Here is a 17,529-nt window from a genome sequence, read left to right on the forward strand (position 1 = left end):
CGTTGTGTGATGTCACGTGATATCATAAGTTTGACATGTCTGACCTAGAGGCAATGTCATAACCAAAAGCCAACACGTTTGTCAAAAACAGATCATGTCAGACAAATCTGATTGCATTCTTTGACAAGGTGACAAAATTAGTGGACCAGGGGAATGCTGTGGATATTATTTTCTTGGACTTCAGCAAGGCATTTGATAAAGTAGACCACAACCTACTACGAGATCACATAGAAAAAAGTGGGTTAGATGGCATCACGACCAGATGGATTTGTAACTGGCTGACCAACCATACTCAACCTATAGTCCTCAATGGAGCTGCATCTACATGGAGGGAAGTTTGCAGTGGGTACCCCAAGGCTCTGTTTCAGGACTAGTACTCTTCAACATCTTCATCAATTATTTGGATGAGGGGATAGGTGGGATCTCATCAAATCTGAAGATGACACCAGGCTGGCAGGAATAACCAATACTCAAGAAGATAGGCTTAAGATACAGAAGGATCTTGACAGAGTTGAACATTGAGCGCTATCTAACAAAATGAAATTCAATGGTGAAAAAAGTAAGGTTCTACATTTAGGCAAGAAAAACCAAATGTACAGGTATAATATAGGTGGTACCTTGCTCAATAGTAGTAACTGTGAGAGGGATCTTGGAGTCCTAGTGGATAATCACTTAAATATGAGCCAGCAGTGTGCTGCAGCTGCCAAAAAAGCCAACATAGTGCTAGGCTGCATTAACAGAGGGATAGAATCAAGATCACGTGAAATGTTAATACTACTTTATAACACCTTGGTAAGGCTATATTTGGAATACTGCATCCAGTTTTGGTCACCACAATGTTAAAAAGATGTTGAGACTAGAAAGAGTTTTGGGTATGGACCAAGGCCTGAGTTCTAGTTATCATCCTCAAATGAACAAACTCAGTACTGGAACCGTATCTGCGATGCTTTATCAAATATCAGCAAGATAACTGGACTGACCTCTTGCCATTTGCTGAAGTGGCGTACAATAATGCTGTTCATTCTAGCACTAGGTTTACTCCTTTCCAAGTATCCATGAGACAAGTATTCAACTCCAACCCCGAATTACACAATAACAAACTCACCATCCCGTCCCTTAAGGAATGGATTAAACAGCTGCAAAATACCTGGCTGGTGGTCAAGAAAGCATTAGACAAGGCCAGAGCAGCTTATAAGACTCAGGCAGACAAAAAGAGAGTGGAACCTAAACCATTCCAAATAGGGAACCGAGTATACTTGTTTACTAGGTTCCTGTAGTCCCTACAACCATCAAAGAAACTAGGACCAAAACTTGTAGGACCATTCCCAATCATACGCATCATAAGCCCAGTCACAGTAGAACTGGAACTCCCCAAGACCCTAAGGCAAATCCACCCTGTATTCCACTGTAGCCTGTTAAAATCTGAAATTACCTCACCTTTACAGCCAGCAGCTCCCTCCACACCACTGCCCATCATGGTACAAGATGAACAACACTTTGAGATTAAAGAGATCTTAGATTCTCACAAACACCATTGTTGTTAGTTACGAAGTTGTGTCCGACCCATCGAGACCCCATGGACAACGTTCCTCCAGGCCTTCCTGTCCTCTACCATCTTCTGGAGTCCATTTAGGCTCACGCCTACTGCTTCAGTGACTCTATCCAGCCACCACATTCTCTGTGTCCCCTTCTCTTGCCTTCAACCTTTCCCAGCATTAGGCTCTTCTCCAGTGAGTCCTTCCTTCTCATTAGGTGGCCAAAGTATTTGAGTTTCAACTTCAGGATCTGGCCTTGTAAAGTGCAGTCAGGGTTCATCTCCTCTAGGACTGACTAGTTTGATCACCTTGCAGTCCAAGGGACTCGCAGGAGTCTTCTTCAGCAATATAGTTCAAAGGCTTCAATTCTTTGGCGCTCAGCCTTTCTTATGGTTGAACTTTCACAGCCGTACATTGCATCTGGGAAGACCATAGCCTTGACTATATGCACTTTTGTTGGCAGGGCGATGTTTCTGCTTTTTAGTGTGCTGTCTAGGTTTGTCATGGCTTTCCTCCCCAGGAGCAAGCGTCTTTTAATTTCCTCGTTGCAGTCCCCATCTGCGGTGATCTTGGAGCCCAGGAAAATAAAATCTGTCACTACCTCCATTTCTTCCCGATCTATTTGCCAGGAATTGAGAGGGCTGGATGCCATGATCTTGGTTTTCTTAATGTTCGGTTTCAACCCAACTTTTGCACTCTCCTTCTTCACTCGCAACAAGAGGCTCTTTAGTTCCTCTTCACTTTCTGCCATTAGAGTGGTATCATCTGCATATCTTAGGTTGTTGATATTTCTCCCGGCAATCTTATTTCCAACTTTTGATTCATCTAGCCCTGCCTTTCTCATGATGTGCTCTGCATATAAGTTAAACAGGCAGGGTGACAGTATACAGCCTTGCCGGACTCCTTTCCCAATTTTGAACCAGTCAGTGGTTCCATGTCCAGTTCTCACTGTTGCTTCTTGACCCGCATATAGGTTTCTCAAGAGACAAATAAGATGGTCTGGTACTCCCATCACTTTAAGAACTTGCCACAGTTTGTTGTGATCCACACAATCAAATGTTTTAGCATAGTCAATGAAGCAGAAGTAGATGTTTTTCTGGAACTCCATAGCTTTCTCCATGATCCAGCGTATGTTAGCAATTTGATCTCTAGTTCCTCTGCCTCTTTGAAATCTTGCCTGTACTTCTGGTAGTTCTCAATCCACATACTGCTGGAGTCTAGCTTGTAGGATTTTAAGCATAACTTTACTAGCATGTGAAATGAGTGCAATGGTGCGATAGTTTGAACATTCTTTGGCACTGCCTTTCTTTGGAATTGGAATGTAAACTGATTTTTTCCAATCCTGTGGCCACTTTTGAGTTTTCCAAATTTGTTGGCAAATTGAGTGTAACACTTTTACTGCATTGTCTTTTAAGATTTTGAATAGCTCAGCTGGAGCACTGTCACCTCCACTAGCTTTGTTGTTGCTCAGCTTTCCTAAGGCCCACTTCACTTCACATTCTAGGATGTCTGGCTCGAGGTCAATGACCACCTCATCGTGGTTATCAGGGACGTTAAGCTCGTTCTTGTATAGTTCTTCTGTGTAATTTTGCCACCTCTTCTTAATCTCTTCTGCCTCTGTTAGGTCCTTGCCATTTTGGTCCTTTATCGTGCCCATTTTTGCATGAAACATTCATCTCTCCAATTTTCTTGAAGAGATCTCTGGTCCTCCCTATTCTATTGTTTTCTTCTATTTCTTTGCACTGTTCATTTAAGAAGGCATTCTTATCTCTTCTAGCTATTCTCTGGAATTCTGCATTCAATGGGGGTGTCTTTCTTTTTCTCCCTTGCCTTTCACTTCCCTTCTTTCCTCAGCTATTTGCAAAGCTTCCTCAGACAGTCATTTTGCTTTCTTGCATTTCTTTTTCTTTGGGATGGTTTTAGTTGCTACTCTCTTGTACAATGTTGCAAACCTCTGTCCATAGTTCTTCAGGCACTCTATCAGATCTAATTCCTTAAATCTATTTGTCACCTCTACTGTATATTCGTCAGGGATATGATTTAGTTCATACCTGAGTGGCCTAGTGCTTTTCCCTACTTTCTTCAGTTTAAGCCTAAATTTTGCAACGAGAAGCTCATGGTCTGAGCCACAGTCAGCTCCTGGTCTTGTTTTTACTGACTGTATAGAGCTTCTCCATCTTTGGCTGCAGAACACATAGTCAATCTGATTTCTGTGTTGACCGTCTGGTGATGTCCATGTGTAGACCGATCTCTTGGGTTGTTGGAAAAGAGTGTTTGCTATGACCATCGTATTGTCTTGACAAAATTCTATCAGCCTGTGCCCTGCTTCATTTTGTACTCCAAGGCCAAACTTGCCTGTTATTCCAGTTATCTTTTGGCTTCCTACTTTAGCATTCCAATCCCCCATGATGATAAGGACATCATTTTTGGGTGTTAGTTCTATAAAGTGCTGTAGGGCTTCATAGAACCGGTCAATTTAATCCTCTTCATCACCGGTGGTTGGGGCACAGACTTGGACTACTGTGATATTGAATGGTTTGCCTTGGATTCGAACTGAGATCATTCTGTCATTTTGGGTATTGTATCCCAGTATTGCTTTTCCTACTCTTTTATTGACTATGAAGGCTACTCCATTTCTTCTGAGGGATTCTTGCCCGCAGTAGTATACTCGATGGTCATCTGAATTAAATTCACCCATTCCTGTCCATTTTAGTTCGCTGATTCCTAAGATGTCGATGTTCAATCTTGTCATCTCTTGTTTGACCACGTCCAGCTTGCCTTCATTCATGGATCTTACATTCCAGGTTTCTATGGAGAAAAAATCTTTACAGCATTAGACTTTCCTTTCACCACCAAATACATCCACAGCTGAGCATCCTTTCGGCTTTGGCCCAGTCGCTTCATTCTTTCTGGCATTACTAGTACTAGCCCTCTGCTCTTCCCTAGTAGCATATTGGACGCTTTCCAACCTGAGGGGTTCATCTTCCAGTATCATACAGTATCTTTTTTCCTTTTGGTACTGTCCATGGGGTTTTCATGGCAAAGATACTGGAATGGGTTGCCATTTCCTTCTCCAGTGGATCACATTTTGTCAGAACTCTCTGCTATGACCTGTCCGTCTTGGGTGGCCCTGCACGGCATAGCTCATAGCTTCATTGATTTATGCAAGCCCCTTTGCCACGACAAGGCAGTAATCCATGAAGGGGCACAAACACCATAGAGCAACCCAATACTTAGTAGCCTGGAAAGACCTCCCAACATCTCAGAATGGGTTCACAAAAAAACATGTTAAGAGCCCACAGGTTACTCAAACATTTTCATTCTCATTACCCAGAAAAGCCTGATTGACATGTGAATTCTCTTTTCTCTTCTCTCTCCCATTTTATTATTTTATATGTTCTCCAGGAGGAATTCTTTTAGGGGGAAGCATGTCAGATCACATCCAATTCATATTTTCGGGGTGCTGCCGATGGGAATTGGGAGGTTTCACTCTGTTGGGTGGGGGCTCATGGATGTATTTCCTTTACTTTGTTCTCTCCATCTTTGTGTATCTCTTTGGGTGTGAAAAGGGGGAGGAATATGCCAGGGCCATGTGCCTTATCTCCGCTCTGTTGTAAAGATGACGCAATGTCTGGGAACTGTCCCTTACCACTCCAGTTCCCATAACTTTGCACCTGTGGATTGGCTAGAGACAAACTGCACAGTTGAGCACTGGGGAGGGGTTTGAGAAGGAAAGTTTTAATGTAATATTTTGTGTGGGAATTCTTTAGATCTTGTCTTGCCTTCTTGCTTTCATTGTCTCTTAATAAAAGTTCCTCTTAAAACAATGCCAGTTTCAAGAGTTCTGCTTTCTTGGGAGAACTAGCTGAGACAGGACCTTACACTAATCAAGGAGAGAAGCAACCTAGAACTAAGAAGTTTCCTGACAGTTAGAACCATTTATCAGTGGAACAACTTGTCTCCAGAAGTTGTGAATGCTCCAACACTGGAAGTTTTTAAAAAGAGATTGGGCAATCATTTATCTAAAATGGTATAGGGCAGGGGTCAACCAGTCCACACAAACAAGCAAAGCCCCATCTGCAAGATGTAGGCTGCACACAAAACCACGCACCCTCTGGTCCGCGGAAAAAACTCCATGTAACCGGTCCCTGGTGCCCAAAAGGTTGGGGACCTCTGGAATAGGGTTGGATTGGCAGACTGCCAAAGTCCCTTCCAACTATTCTATTCTATTCTATTCTATTCTATTCTATTCTATTCTATTCTATTCTATTCTATTCTATTCTATTCTATTCTATTCTATTCTATTCATTCCACATATTTACAGATGGAATGTATTGTGCAGTGACATTATATTTTCAAGTGTTTAAAAGAAATTGTCATTTCAGACCTGTGGTTAAACATAATTCTGGAAGCTTTTTTCTTTGGACTAAATTGTGTACAGAAGATAGAAATTAGCAGTTAATGTTAGTTCCATATATTCTTACTTTTATTTCTTGTATTTCATATTTAAATTGTTATATGATAGAAGAAAACTTTACAATGAATAGTTTTATCACACACATATATTATTTTTAGTTTCTCTAGCTTATCTTCCACTTTTATTGTAACTTTCGAGATAACTCAAAAAATTATTCTGCAATCTAAATATTGCTCAGTGTAATATGTACCTAAGCAAATATGTCCAATTACATTTGGACATGCAGTGACTAAGTGAAGATACCAATGAAATAGTTGAAGTGTAGTGTATGAATGGAGATGAGAGATGGAGAATTGCTTCAGAGATCAACAGGGATTTGAGCCAAGATAGATGGTGGTTGCTGGCAAAAGAAATATGATGCAAGGATGATCTCAGATTAAAAATCTCAAGTCACCCTTTATTTCAGTTTAGCATCCAGGTTGACTGAGCATTGGGAGCTTTAGGTTATGGCTGCTGCCAGATTGTTATAAAAAAAACCTCACCTGTGATTTGACTCTAGATGAAAGACGGGTTGTTTTTTCTATCATTGAGACCTGTATGGTTTGGAGGGGGGCTTTCTCCTCTTGGAAATGGCTTGTTGGGATTTCTGGCATCAACAATGTGTTCATGGCAGAGGACAGTGGGAAAGTGTCACTTGGGAGATATTGGTGAGTGAAGTTATTGATGCACAGATAATATCAAGCCCTGTGATGCTGTCAAATTCAGGAAACAAGAATCACTTGGATTTCTGGAAAGATCTAGACCGTAAGGTAACAATTCTGAAAATCTGTTGAATCAATTCTCCAAATCAATCTAGCATAATTAAGGCAGAATCTTGAGTCCAAATCTCCTTAATATACTTGCTCTACTCTGCTGAGTTGCCTTTTTTCTAAGTTTCCTGTTTCCTTCCCAATGGTCTCAATGCCTGCTAGATATTTCATCACAGACAACCAGATGTGAGGCCTTGTTTCTGCAATTGGGCTGTAGGAACAAGCTGTCACTATTGTACCAACTTTCTTGTTGAAAAAACAGCATCCATCCTGAGCTGCTACCACCTTATTATAATGGACTTCCTTAAGTTTATGCTGCTGGGGCAAATTAATTTGCCTTCTTTGGAGGAATAGCTAGCAGCCCTTGAGTTCACAGCCACCAGAATAGCCATGAACATAATGCGTCAAGACAGGAGAGACACTGGATCTCTGATAAACGAGAGACAGAATATAAAAATCTCTGTCCACAGTATTATGCTACCTCATAAGGGGAGGTAAATGTAGAGCATGGGCGGCAATTTGCCATGTCATGGACTGATTGAGATAGAAGTAGCAAGACTTTTAATTTAGAAAAAATTATGTCACTTTTGGTCAAATAAACCAGATCTGCTACTTTTCTTTTTGGGAAAGGATGCAGTATTTTTAAAGTTGGCTTTCACATAATTTTAGCTAGCAAACCATACGGCTTCATTTCCAAACCTAACAGATCCAATTAAATATTTAATATTATAACCAGTGCAACAACCTACTCTTTTATCACAGTGAGATTAAAGCAAAAACAAAGAATTGGAAAAAAAAACGTGCTTATACCTCCTTTAATAGATTCCAAATGTTAAATAAACTGTGTTGAATGTTCTGTAAAGTACCATTAAAATAATGTTTTATATTTAATATTCACATTTATATCTGAAGCTCTAATGGAAGCTAATGGATGTATTAAAGAGAATTTGCATAAGATTTTCTTAGCTGCCTTTGAAAAGTATTTCTCATAGTTCTATAAAATACAGTTGTTACTCTAGTTACAGTTGATTATGGTTTGGGGATGCATTTTTGAATTTTTCTGAATAGGGCCAAAAAATCAGGAATCGGGGCCCCAACGGAGTTAAATTACTTTGTCATTGCAGAGTCATCTTTTTGCAGCTCCAGTTTGTATCCGAAACCTACTGCAACTTCCTATTTTGAAATTACCGGTTTTAGTAGTCAGCCAGTTTGAAAGCAAAGAGTTCCCCTAATCAAATCTATTTTTTTTAAAAAAATTAATGACCGTATTATACACTATTTCATCGCGAGGGGCACCCCTCTAGCCATTCCAGTGTACAGACCCTAGAATAACTGAAACGGGTCTAACGAAAACAACTTTTTATGACGCTAAAAGGTTGAGAACAACGTACTGCACAGAATGTGTGGAAAAGGCAGGCGTTCCTCCTAGATCCTAGGAGGAGCCAAAGCGACTTTGCGCTCTCCACACCACCACCCATCTTAACTCCGGCCGTACTCCGCCTCTTTTAAACCCCTCAAACTCAGCCGGGCATCAATCAACCGCCGGCGCCTGTCACTGTTCGTATGAGAGAGGCTGAACGGAGGAGGGCGAGACAGGTGCTGCCGCCGGAAAAGTTGCTTCTTGCCCGGCTCGGCCGCCCCACTCGCTTGGCGCCCTGCAGCCTGAGAAGAGAACTCGAGGCAGACAGGCGGGCGCGCGGGGTTCGCCATCCCGCCTTGCGCCCTGATCCATGGAGTACCGGCTACCGAGACCCATGGAAAACCACGTGAGCAGCAGCGAGCAGCCGGGACTTAGCGGGGACGCCGAGCAGATCAGCCCTCCGAACGGCACCGAACCACTTGCGGCTTCCGAAGGGACCCCGGGGATCGTTGGTGGCGGCGAGGCGAGCAACGGCCCCCTCATGCGCCCGCGATCGCTCCGAGCTGTCTATGTGGTCAACGAGAATCCGAAAGGAAGCTCCGGGACGCGGAGTCCCGAAGCTGGGGCGTTGCTGTGCTTGGTGCGAGCTTGTGAGGCCGCCGGAGCTCAGCTGATCACCGTCAACTTCGGAGAGCTGGACTTCGGCGAAACGGCCGTGCTGGACGTCTTCTATGACGCGGGTGAGTAGCTGGCGACGGGGAGAGGAGAAAGGCGTCCCGGATACAGCTTCCAGACGCCCCAAGGGCGTTCCGGCTCCACGCCTCGCCTAGCCGCGCGTCTTTCTGTCTATGATAACAGGCACGTCGGTCGGACTTGACTCTTATCTTAGACTCGTAGGTGGGACGAGCTATCATAGGAAGCAGCAAATCGCGTTTCCGAGTCTGCTGACGGCCACGAAATAAGGCAACTGCGGACAGAATTTTTTTCCCCTGGGATTAATTTACAGTACTTTTAGCCCTGATCAGTAATCCAGAGATTACCTAATCATTTATGAATCACAGATTGACCTAAGCATGGAGTTGTGTCAAGAGTAATAGTTCCGGAGAAAAACAAACGTGCAAGGTGTAGCTTTTCTCAACATTAAATATCTGTAAATAAAAGTCCATTCCCCCTCCCCCCCCCCCCCGCGCACAATTATTGCATGTAAGTGTGGGAGGAATCCAGAGAAAGAAATATTTTGGGAAATATAAAAAAAAGCAGAATATATTTCCCCAAATGCAGAATATATTTCCCCGAATGATTTTAAAGGCAGAAACCAACCCCACACCCCCAAGTCTCTCTGCCCCAAACAGAAACCAGGTCTGCAGAAATGCAGATGTGATAATGTTGTCAGAAAGATTGGAGTCAGGAAGCTGGGATTAGAAAGATAAAGATCCCTAGAATCAACAATCCGTCACACCAAAAAAATCCAACAGTCATCAGCCACAGCCTCAGGGAAGCAGGATAGGATTAACCCACCACCATCAGAATACCAGAAAGGCACTCTCATACTCAGGTCAAAGTTCATGCCACAGGAACAACTCCAAACAAAAGCCTAAGAAAGTATAAAAACCCACTCCCTACTACATGTAGCAGTCAACATGTTGTTTATTGCCGGCTTGGACTGGACCCTGATGGAAGATTTTTCCTTCAACATAAGGTTAATTTGCCATTCTGCACAGCAACACATACACCCGCCCCACCAACAAATACTAAACCTACTGATTTTTTGATGCCTTTAAGGAGTCCTCAAGGTTTTTTCAGCCTAGATCACAGGTCTGCAACCCGCGGCTCCAGAGCCACATGCGGCTCTTTCAGCCATCTCCTGCGGCTCCCAGTCTTCTGCCATGTGCTGTCCAAAAAAAAAAAAGTGGGACTAAAAAAGTTCAACCAATCAATTCAAATATGCAGGGTAGGTGCATATCTCGCCTTGGCTCCACTCTTCAGTCAAACCCTGTTCTGCACATGTGTGCATGTACGCGCATGCGCACACATTTTTTTGCGGCTCCCAGTTTTTCCTTTTGTGAGGGAACCGGTTGAGTGGCTCTTTCACTGTTTCAGGTTGCTGACCCCTGGCCTAGATCTTGGTGTCTAAAATAAAAGCATTCTCTAGCCATGGTTCTCAGTTTGCAGTTCTCTCAGCCATAAGCAAATCACATGGGCTACTTTGTCCTTAGTTTACATTATCTCTGAACTGCCTATTTAGGGACTCACTAGAAAGTAAGCCAGTAGGTAATAATGCGATCTTTAGAATTCCCAGAAGTGTGCTACTTGCAATAGAGTTGGAGTGTTGGTACTCTGGGCATGTGCATAGTTACCTTACCATGGTCCTAACATTTTTTTTACAAAGTCAAACTAAGGAGCTAAAGAAGAATGTCTGTTCTCTGATTACCCCTTTCTGCTTTAAATGCCTTCTCTGAAGGCAGCTTGATAGTAGTGAAGAAAGCAGCTATTATATATTGGCCTGGGTTAGAAGGCATGTGAATTTGAAGAATATTTGGGAATAAATACCTGTGCCTAGCCGTAAGAGTAGTTATCTATGATTGTTCAACACACAATGCCAGAAATAAGCACAATACATAATTTGCAATATTGTATGTGAATCTTGCTCAAAGGAAGAAAGGGAATTGGCTTTATATGGAGGGGAAAAATACGTTTTGTTTGAGTTGAGCTGAATTCCTGGTGATTTCATGGACCAATTGATGGAGTTTTCTTGTCATCAGTACAGAAGGACTTTTCTGTTACCTTTGAAGATGTTTTCTGATTTCCCAGTCTAGTTTACATATCTGGTATTCTGTCAAAGAATTTATTAAATCTGTCTTTGTTTAGTTTTGGAGGCCAGACAAGGTCAATAATGGGAAAGGCAGGTTCTAATCCCATCTCAGATAGCCATTTGGTTCTTAATAACATGCTACTTGATTTGTGTAATGACAGCTAAAATGCAGTGTGTAATTGGAATCACTTCATATTTCTAAGTATGTAGCAAAAGAACACATGTTACATTATCCAAAATAATGCAAGTCTACATATATATCACAGTATTCCCTTTTGGGTCAGCAAAGTGTAAGAAATAAAAAAAGAAAGTAAAGGTAGGAGAGAAAAGAATGTTGAAAGAAAAATCTTCATCAGGGTCCAGTCCAAGCTGGGAATAAATAACGTGGAGACCGCTTTAGAAAGAAGGTTGTAGTTTATTGAAGAGGAGAGCCAGATAGAAAGAGGGCTCTGAAAAAACAACTGACCACATGGAGCAGAGTGGTGGGCTTTTATACCTTCTGGGGCTCGTGAAGTTGTTTCCTGTTCCTATTTATTATTTATTTATTTATTTATTTGAGGCTTTTTATTTCCTTTGTCACGTACTTTGACCTGAGTCTGTGCCCTTTTGGTATTGGTGGGTTAATGTCTTATGTCCTTAGAATTTGGGTGGGGATATGTAGATTTTAGGTGTCTGTTTTCCTAATTTCTAGCTTCCTGGCTCCAACCTTCCTGAATGGATTATTGAATTTGCATTTCTAAAAACTGGTTTCTGCCTAGGGGGTGGGCTGATTTCTGGGGGCTGGTTTCTGTCTTTTTTTAAAGATATTCTCCCATTATTCCTTTGGGGAAATATATTCTGCCTTTTTAATATTTCCCCAAATATTTCTTTCTCTGGATTCTTCCTACAATAATAATGAAATTTGATTTATTCTAGAACCATTAACTGCATCTTTCAATCTCTGCTAATCTTCCTTAATTCTACTGTTGAAAGAAAAATCTTCATCAGGGTCCAGTCCAAGCCAGGAATAAAGAAAATGGAGAGTGCTTTAGAAAGAAGCTTATACTTTATAGAAGAGCAGAGCCAGACAGAAATGTGTCTCTGGGAAAGCTGACCACACGTAGCTGGGAGTGGTGGGTTTTTATAACTTCTTGGGCTTTGTGTTTGAGGTTGTTTTCTTTTCCTGTGGCATGAACTTTGACCTGAGCTTTTGAGCATGTCCTTTTGGTAATCTGATGGTGGTGGGTTAATCCTATTATGTCCTAAATGTCATGTTTTTAGCATTTGGTTGGGGGATATAGATTTTAGTGGTCTTTGTCTTTCTAATCTCATCAGCTCCAAGCTTCATTCTTCCTGAATGAATCACCTAATCTGCATTTCTACAGAGCTGGTCTCTACCTGGGGCTATTAAGAAAACTGGATCGGCTTTTCTCCCATTAACATCCTTTGGGGAAATATAATATTCTGCCTTTTAATATTCCCTAAGTATTTCTTTCTCTGGAAGGGGTGCTGTTTTTCCACACTACCATGTCCACTTTTCATATAGTCTGTTTTGTTATTTAAATTTCATATCTGTTTTGAACATATCTGCTTAATGAAAAAATATATTTCTCAGTCTCCCTTTCTTTCTCAAGCCAATTTACTTTTCCTTCATATATTTGTTTTGGAATTGGCTTATCTGTAATTGGTTTTCACCAATTCATCCTGCTGACTTTAATCTGTGAAAAGACACTCCTTTATATAATTGGAAAAGTTATGTCAGCTACTTGATTTTGACATTTCACTGAGAAAGGAACTATGCCATAAAATATTTTTATACTTGAACTCTTGCGCTGTATGTACTAACATACAGCACTAACAAATATACAGATGGAGCTCAGCTTGAAGAATTAGAAATCCACACTTATAAAACTGTTGTAATATACTTCGAGATAAAAGCTTTAAATTGTAAAATGGAGATTGACAAAAGCATAGAGAAAGTCAATTGAAAGAAACCATGGAAGAGTACAATATGGTGAACCTCAATAAAGCAAGAAAAACACTGATTTAATATATATGGTCTACTTATATGAGAACCATGGGAAAAACTTTGTTAGCTTTGAAATAGTAACTTTTCCTGATTTGGACTCATCAATTTTTCTGGGAATGCAGAATATTTTGTTGAAAAATAATGGAAAATTAATCACCCATAATTAATGGGAGACTTCTACTCTTTCCCAACCCAATGAACGATAGAAGAAACTACGTAAAGGGCCTTTCTGTTCAAAAGAAACAGACCAAATTCAGTATAGTGGAAGAAGCCAGCATAAGTTCAGACACAGACCAAATCAGGTTGGGTCTTGGAGTGGCTGTGGAAGTCCAGAAAATATCTGGCTCTGAATGTTAGGCAATGGCTTAAAATATTGCTGACCTTGACCCAGGGTAAAGTTGCTATTAAGAAGGTGGAGGTGATTCCAGAAGCCAAATTCTATACATTTTCCCTAACTTGTTTCCTTCCAGTGTGAAAAAAGTACCTGGTCAGAGATAAATATCTTGGTTCTAGGCAAAGTCAGTAGGTTTGTCTTATTTCATGCAGTAGGAATTCAGAATAGAGTTACTGTCTGAAATTGCATCTGTCTTCATACTGATATCATTACATTCTTGGAAAGAGTATGTGAGTATAATTTATTTCCTAGGGGAAATATATGAAAAATATTTGTCTGTTGTTGAGATGCGTGGAATAAATACATAAATTAAATAAGAATGATGCAAAAAGTGAAGAAAATCAAATAGATAATGGTAGCCTGGCTTATAGAATGTATTATATGACATCAAATGAAGATTGGCACGAAATGTATTCTTGAAAGATAATTTTATGTGTCGCCTTCCAAATGTGCATGTTCAGAATAACAAGACTTAAGTTAAACATACATTACAGGTAAAAGAAAGATTTTTGTAGGTGATATTGTTTGGTTATACTGATGATATAGCCAATCTTTTGATCTAAATGAGTGAAATAAATTAATGATTTGGTTTAATAGGTGGTAGTTTGAGCAAATTAGAAAAGCTAGATCACACTGACGTTGGCTTTATGAATCTGGAGTCACAAGGCCTATTCACCTTTAATATTGCAAGCTTATTAAGCAGAGTTTATCTTTATAGGCTGAGTCTTTAATATATTGTGTTATGGTTGAGTAGAATAGAAGATAGAAAAGGAACAGGTCATCTTAAAGACAGAAAGTAGCTAAACCAGTTTGCTGTAATGTTGTACCATTATCCAGAGGATGCTGTGAAGGCAGGCCTCAGTGTGTTTGGGTTCATACTTCTCCAGGAGGTGAGATGCTAGCAAACATTTTTTCTAGCTATAGTTTCCTCTTCTACCTCTACTTTTGTTTCATTCTTAATATTTGTTGCTTATGTTTTCCAGTTGTTAAGATGAGAAGGAAAAGCAGCTCCTGCAGGAGAAAAAAGTAGGATGTAAGTTTTGCAAGTCCACTACAAAGAAAATTAAAAGGCCTTTCTCATTTGCATCCATGGCTATAACCATAAAGCCATGATACTGGAATTGGAGATCTTTGGGCTTTGTAAGTTGAAGAAAAACTTACAGTTCTCAGTGTATCAGGAATCAACTGATTGATATATTAGTATACAATGTATTTTATACTAGCAGTTTTTATTTAGTAAAAGCTTATAAGTGTAGAGAGTTAGCAATGCAATGGCTAATTTTATATGACCATGGGGGCTGAACTGCTGGCAATTAATTTCTTTCCTAGCCAATACTGACAATAAACATGGCAAATGTTTTTATCACATGAAAATTAGATAATGTTGCTGCAATGATTAGAGCCGACATAGATTTCTTTAACAAAATGAAAAAGAGGTTAGGCGACTAATTTTACTTTCCTTGTTTAAAAATATTTCTCTTTTATTTTATTTTATTGCTTTTTAGAGCACTCAACACCAATTCTGGTAGTTACTTAAATCATAGGATTTTGAATATATTGTGGTATAAGAGAGAGGGAAGGAAAAATAGTCCTTCAGGATTCTATCACTACAGCCTTTTTCAATAAAATTGAGTTCTAGTTAGTTTTGAGGAATCTGTTTCCTGACTTAGGAAGGACTGACATGCTACTTCTAATAATTTTATTGATTGTGACATCATTAAGCTTGTAAGCCGCCCTGAGTCTTCGGAGAAGGGCGGGATATAAATGGAATTAAATAAATAATTAAATAAATAAATTATAAAATAGAGGTCATAAGTTTAGATACAATTTTTAAGGGTAATACAATTCACAGGAAACAAATTGCTCTGTTATTTTTAGCCAGTAATGAATGTTCCAGGAAAATTATGATAGATCTAGTGTTTGAGTACAATTGTAACACAGTACCATACTGTGGGCATATGTTTGTGTGTATTACTGTTCCTATTAGTTCTGTAACCTGAAATCTAAGCATATACTTGATAGAACCACCTTAGATTTAACAGAAATTTACTGAGTTAATAGATAGTGTGAATGGGAAAAAATGTAATTATAGAGGTAGTCCTTGTTTAGGAACTTCAGTTTGGACCAGCAACTTGAATATTAAGCAAAATGGCCACTAAGTGAAAAATCACATGACCATGATTGCTTACGATTTTACAACAGCTTTCCTTTCCAGCATTAGAAAGATGTGATCCCAAAATTCCAAGTGAGCCAAAATAGCAAGGAAGGTTTCCAGATTTCAACTCATAAAGAAATGGGTTAAAAGGACAACTCTTAGAGTCTTTTTCCCCATTTCTCCATCCTTTACAATGCTCACCTCAGTGCTGGGATAATTTGGAAAAAGAGATGTTTGAACTTACATTCTTTGGAGAGGAAGAGATTACAACACAATAAGCAGGCACACAGCGAGCCATGAATCACTCTTAAGCAAACAAAAGCCTTTAGTGTGAAATTGATTAGAATCTTGTCAGTTGCAGGTAGCAGCTGAGAGGTTGTTATAGGAGTCTAATCAACTAAGGTTGTAGAGCTGAGCTTAACTTGCAGTTAGTACTTTTAGGGCAGTGGTGTCAAACTCGTAACATCACGTGATGTGTGGCGATGTATCGTGACTTTTGCCATTGCTGGCAATGGGGTGGGCGTGGTTTGACTATGATGCATCCAGCCCGTGGGCCGGCAGATTGAGACCCCTGTTTTAAGGGAAGCACTGTAATAAAAAGCAGCTCAGGAAGAGAGAACTTGTTTAAGTAGTCTCTCCAGGTTGCAATTGATGAGGAAAAGGAAAAAAAAAGTCAGACACAGGAACATGTACTGATTGCAGTGGTGAATGCAGGATTGAGAGATAGGCTGCGAAGATCATAAATGCAGGCATTGGCGGTAATGTTACTTTTTCATCACCATTGTGAATGATTACTGTCCAAGGCAGGAGAAGAGCCTAATGCTGGGAAAGATTGAGGGCAATAGAAGAAGGGGACGACAGAGAATGAGGTGGCTGGATGGAGTCACTGAAGCAGTAGGCGTGAGCTTAAACAGCCTCCAGAAGATGGTAGAGGACAGGAAGGCCTGGAGGAACGTTGTCCATGGGGTCGCGATGGGTCGGACACAACTTTGCAGCTAACAACAACACCTGTATTTTTACAATATGTGCATGATTGTGTACATGTGTACCTTGCATGTATATATAATTAGTATTACATAATTAGTATTTAAGATACATTATGTATTTGTATTTTCTCATTTGTGTTTTTATTGATTTAAACTTGTTAATTTTAATTTGTTTTAAGGTTTATTATAGCTGCCAGGAAAGCAACTATGGGTTGGAAACTATCAGTAAAAATAATCTTTAATCCACATTTTTTTAGGTTTTAAAATAAAGCAAATTACATTACTCAACTATAACGAATTAATAAAGATCACAGTAAAACCTTATTTGGTTTAAATTTGCCTTCTCTTGGGGATGCCTGTGGCATTTTCTTAAAACAAATTCACTTTATGTGTGTGTATGTATATATGTGTACACACACACACACAAATAATCTTTGTAAACTATTCTTTTTAACAAGGTTCACTGTATTCTTTCGGATTCTTTTTCCACCGCCCTTTTTTTTAAGAATGCTAAATTTTCTTTAAACACTTTTCTAGAATCAAAACTTTCTAATACATCTTTTTCTTTAACTTCTTAACATACAGGCTTTGAACTTCAGTATTGAATTTAGCTCCCACCCTCCAAATTATCTGTCAAGCTATAAACCCTACTGCCTTTAGGACTGCTGCGTGCTTCTAGCTTGCCAACAGATGCGGGGAGGGAGATGTGGTGAACTTTGAATCCTTTGAATCCACAGGTGTTGTGTCCTTAGTTACGGGAGGGTTCTCCTTTGGCGGAAAAACCCAGTGCAGCCATTGGCTGTTACTTCTCGGCGGGAGGTTCAAGGCTGGGGATTGGTTACGTTTTGAATAACAGTTAGTATATAAGGTAGTGTTTAACCGTTGTTAGTCAGTTGACATATGTGAGTTCAATAAATGTTCCTAGCTAAGCCTCGCTGTCTCTGCTCGTCAATCCGGACATAACAGTGGCGACGAAGGTGGGATGTGACGGCAGATCAGCGAAGGAGCCGGGGGAAAAGAAATAAAAAACAAAAACAAACAAAAAAAACCCGA

At 40.1% G+C, this 17,529-nt stretch overlaps 1 protein-coding gene across 1 annotated transcript in view; it reads left to right on the forward strand.

Annotated features, from left to right (window-relative positions):
* Nucleotides 1–8,304: 8,304 nt before the first annotated feature.
* Nucleotides 8,305–17,529, forward strand: part of MAP3K15 (mitogen-activated protein kinase kinase kinase 15) — a 102,239-nt gene continuing 93,014 nt past the window's right edge. The window contains exon 1 of the mRNA XM_081327554.1: nucleotides 8,305–8,861. Coding sequence (XP_081183680.1) covers nucleotides 8,492–8,861 — 370 coding nt within the window. The 5' untranslated portion in view covers nucleotides 8,305–8,491. The remainder of the gene's footprint in view (nucleotides 8,862–17,529) is intronic.

The sequence above is a fragment of the Vipera berus genome, assembly GCF_964194415.1.
Source record: "Vipera berus genome assembly, chromosome: 4".
Taxonomy (NCBI): domain Eukaryota; kingdom Metazoa; phylum Chordata; class Lepidosauria; order Squamata; family Viperidae; genus Vipera; species Vipera berus.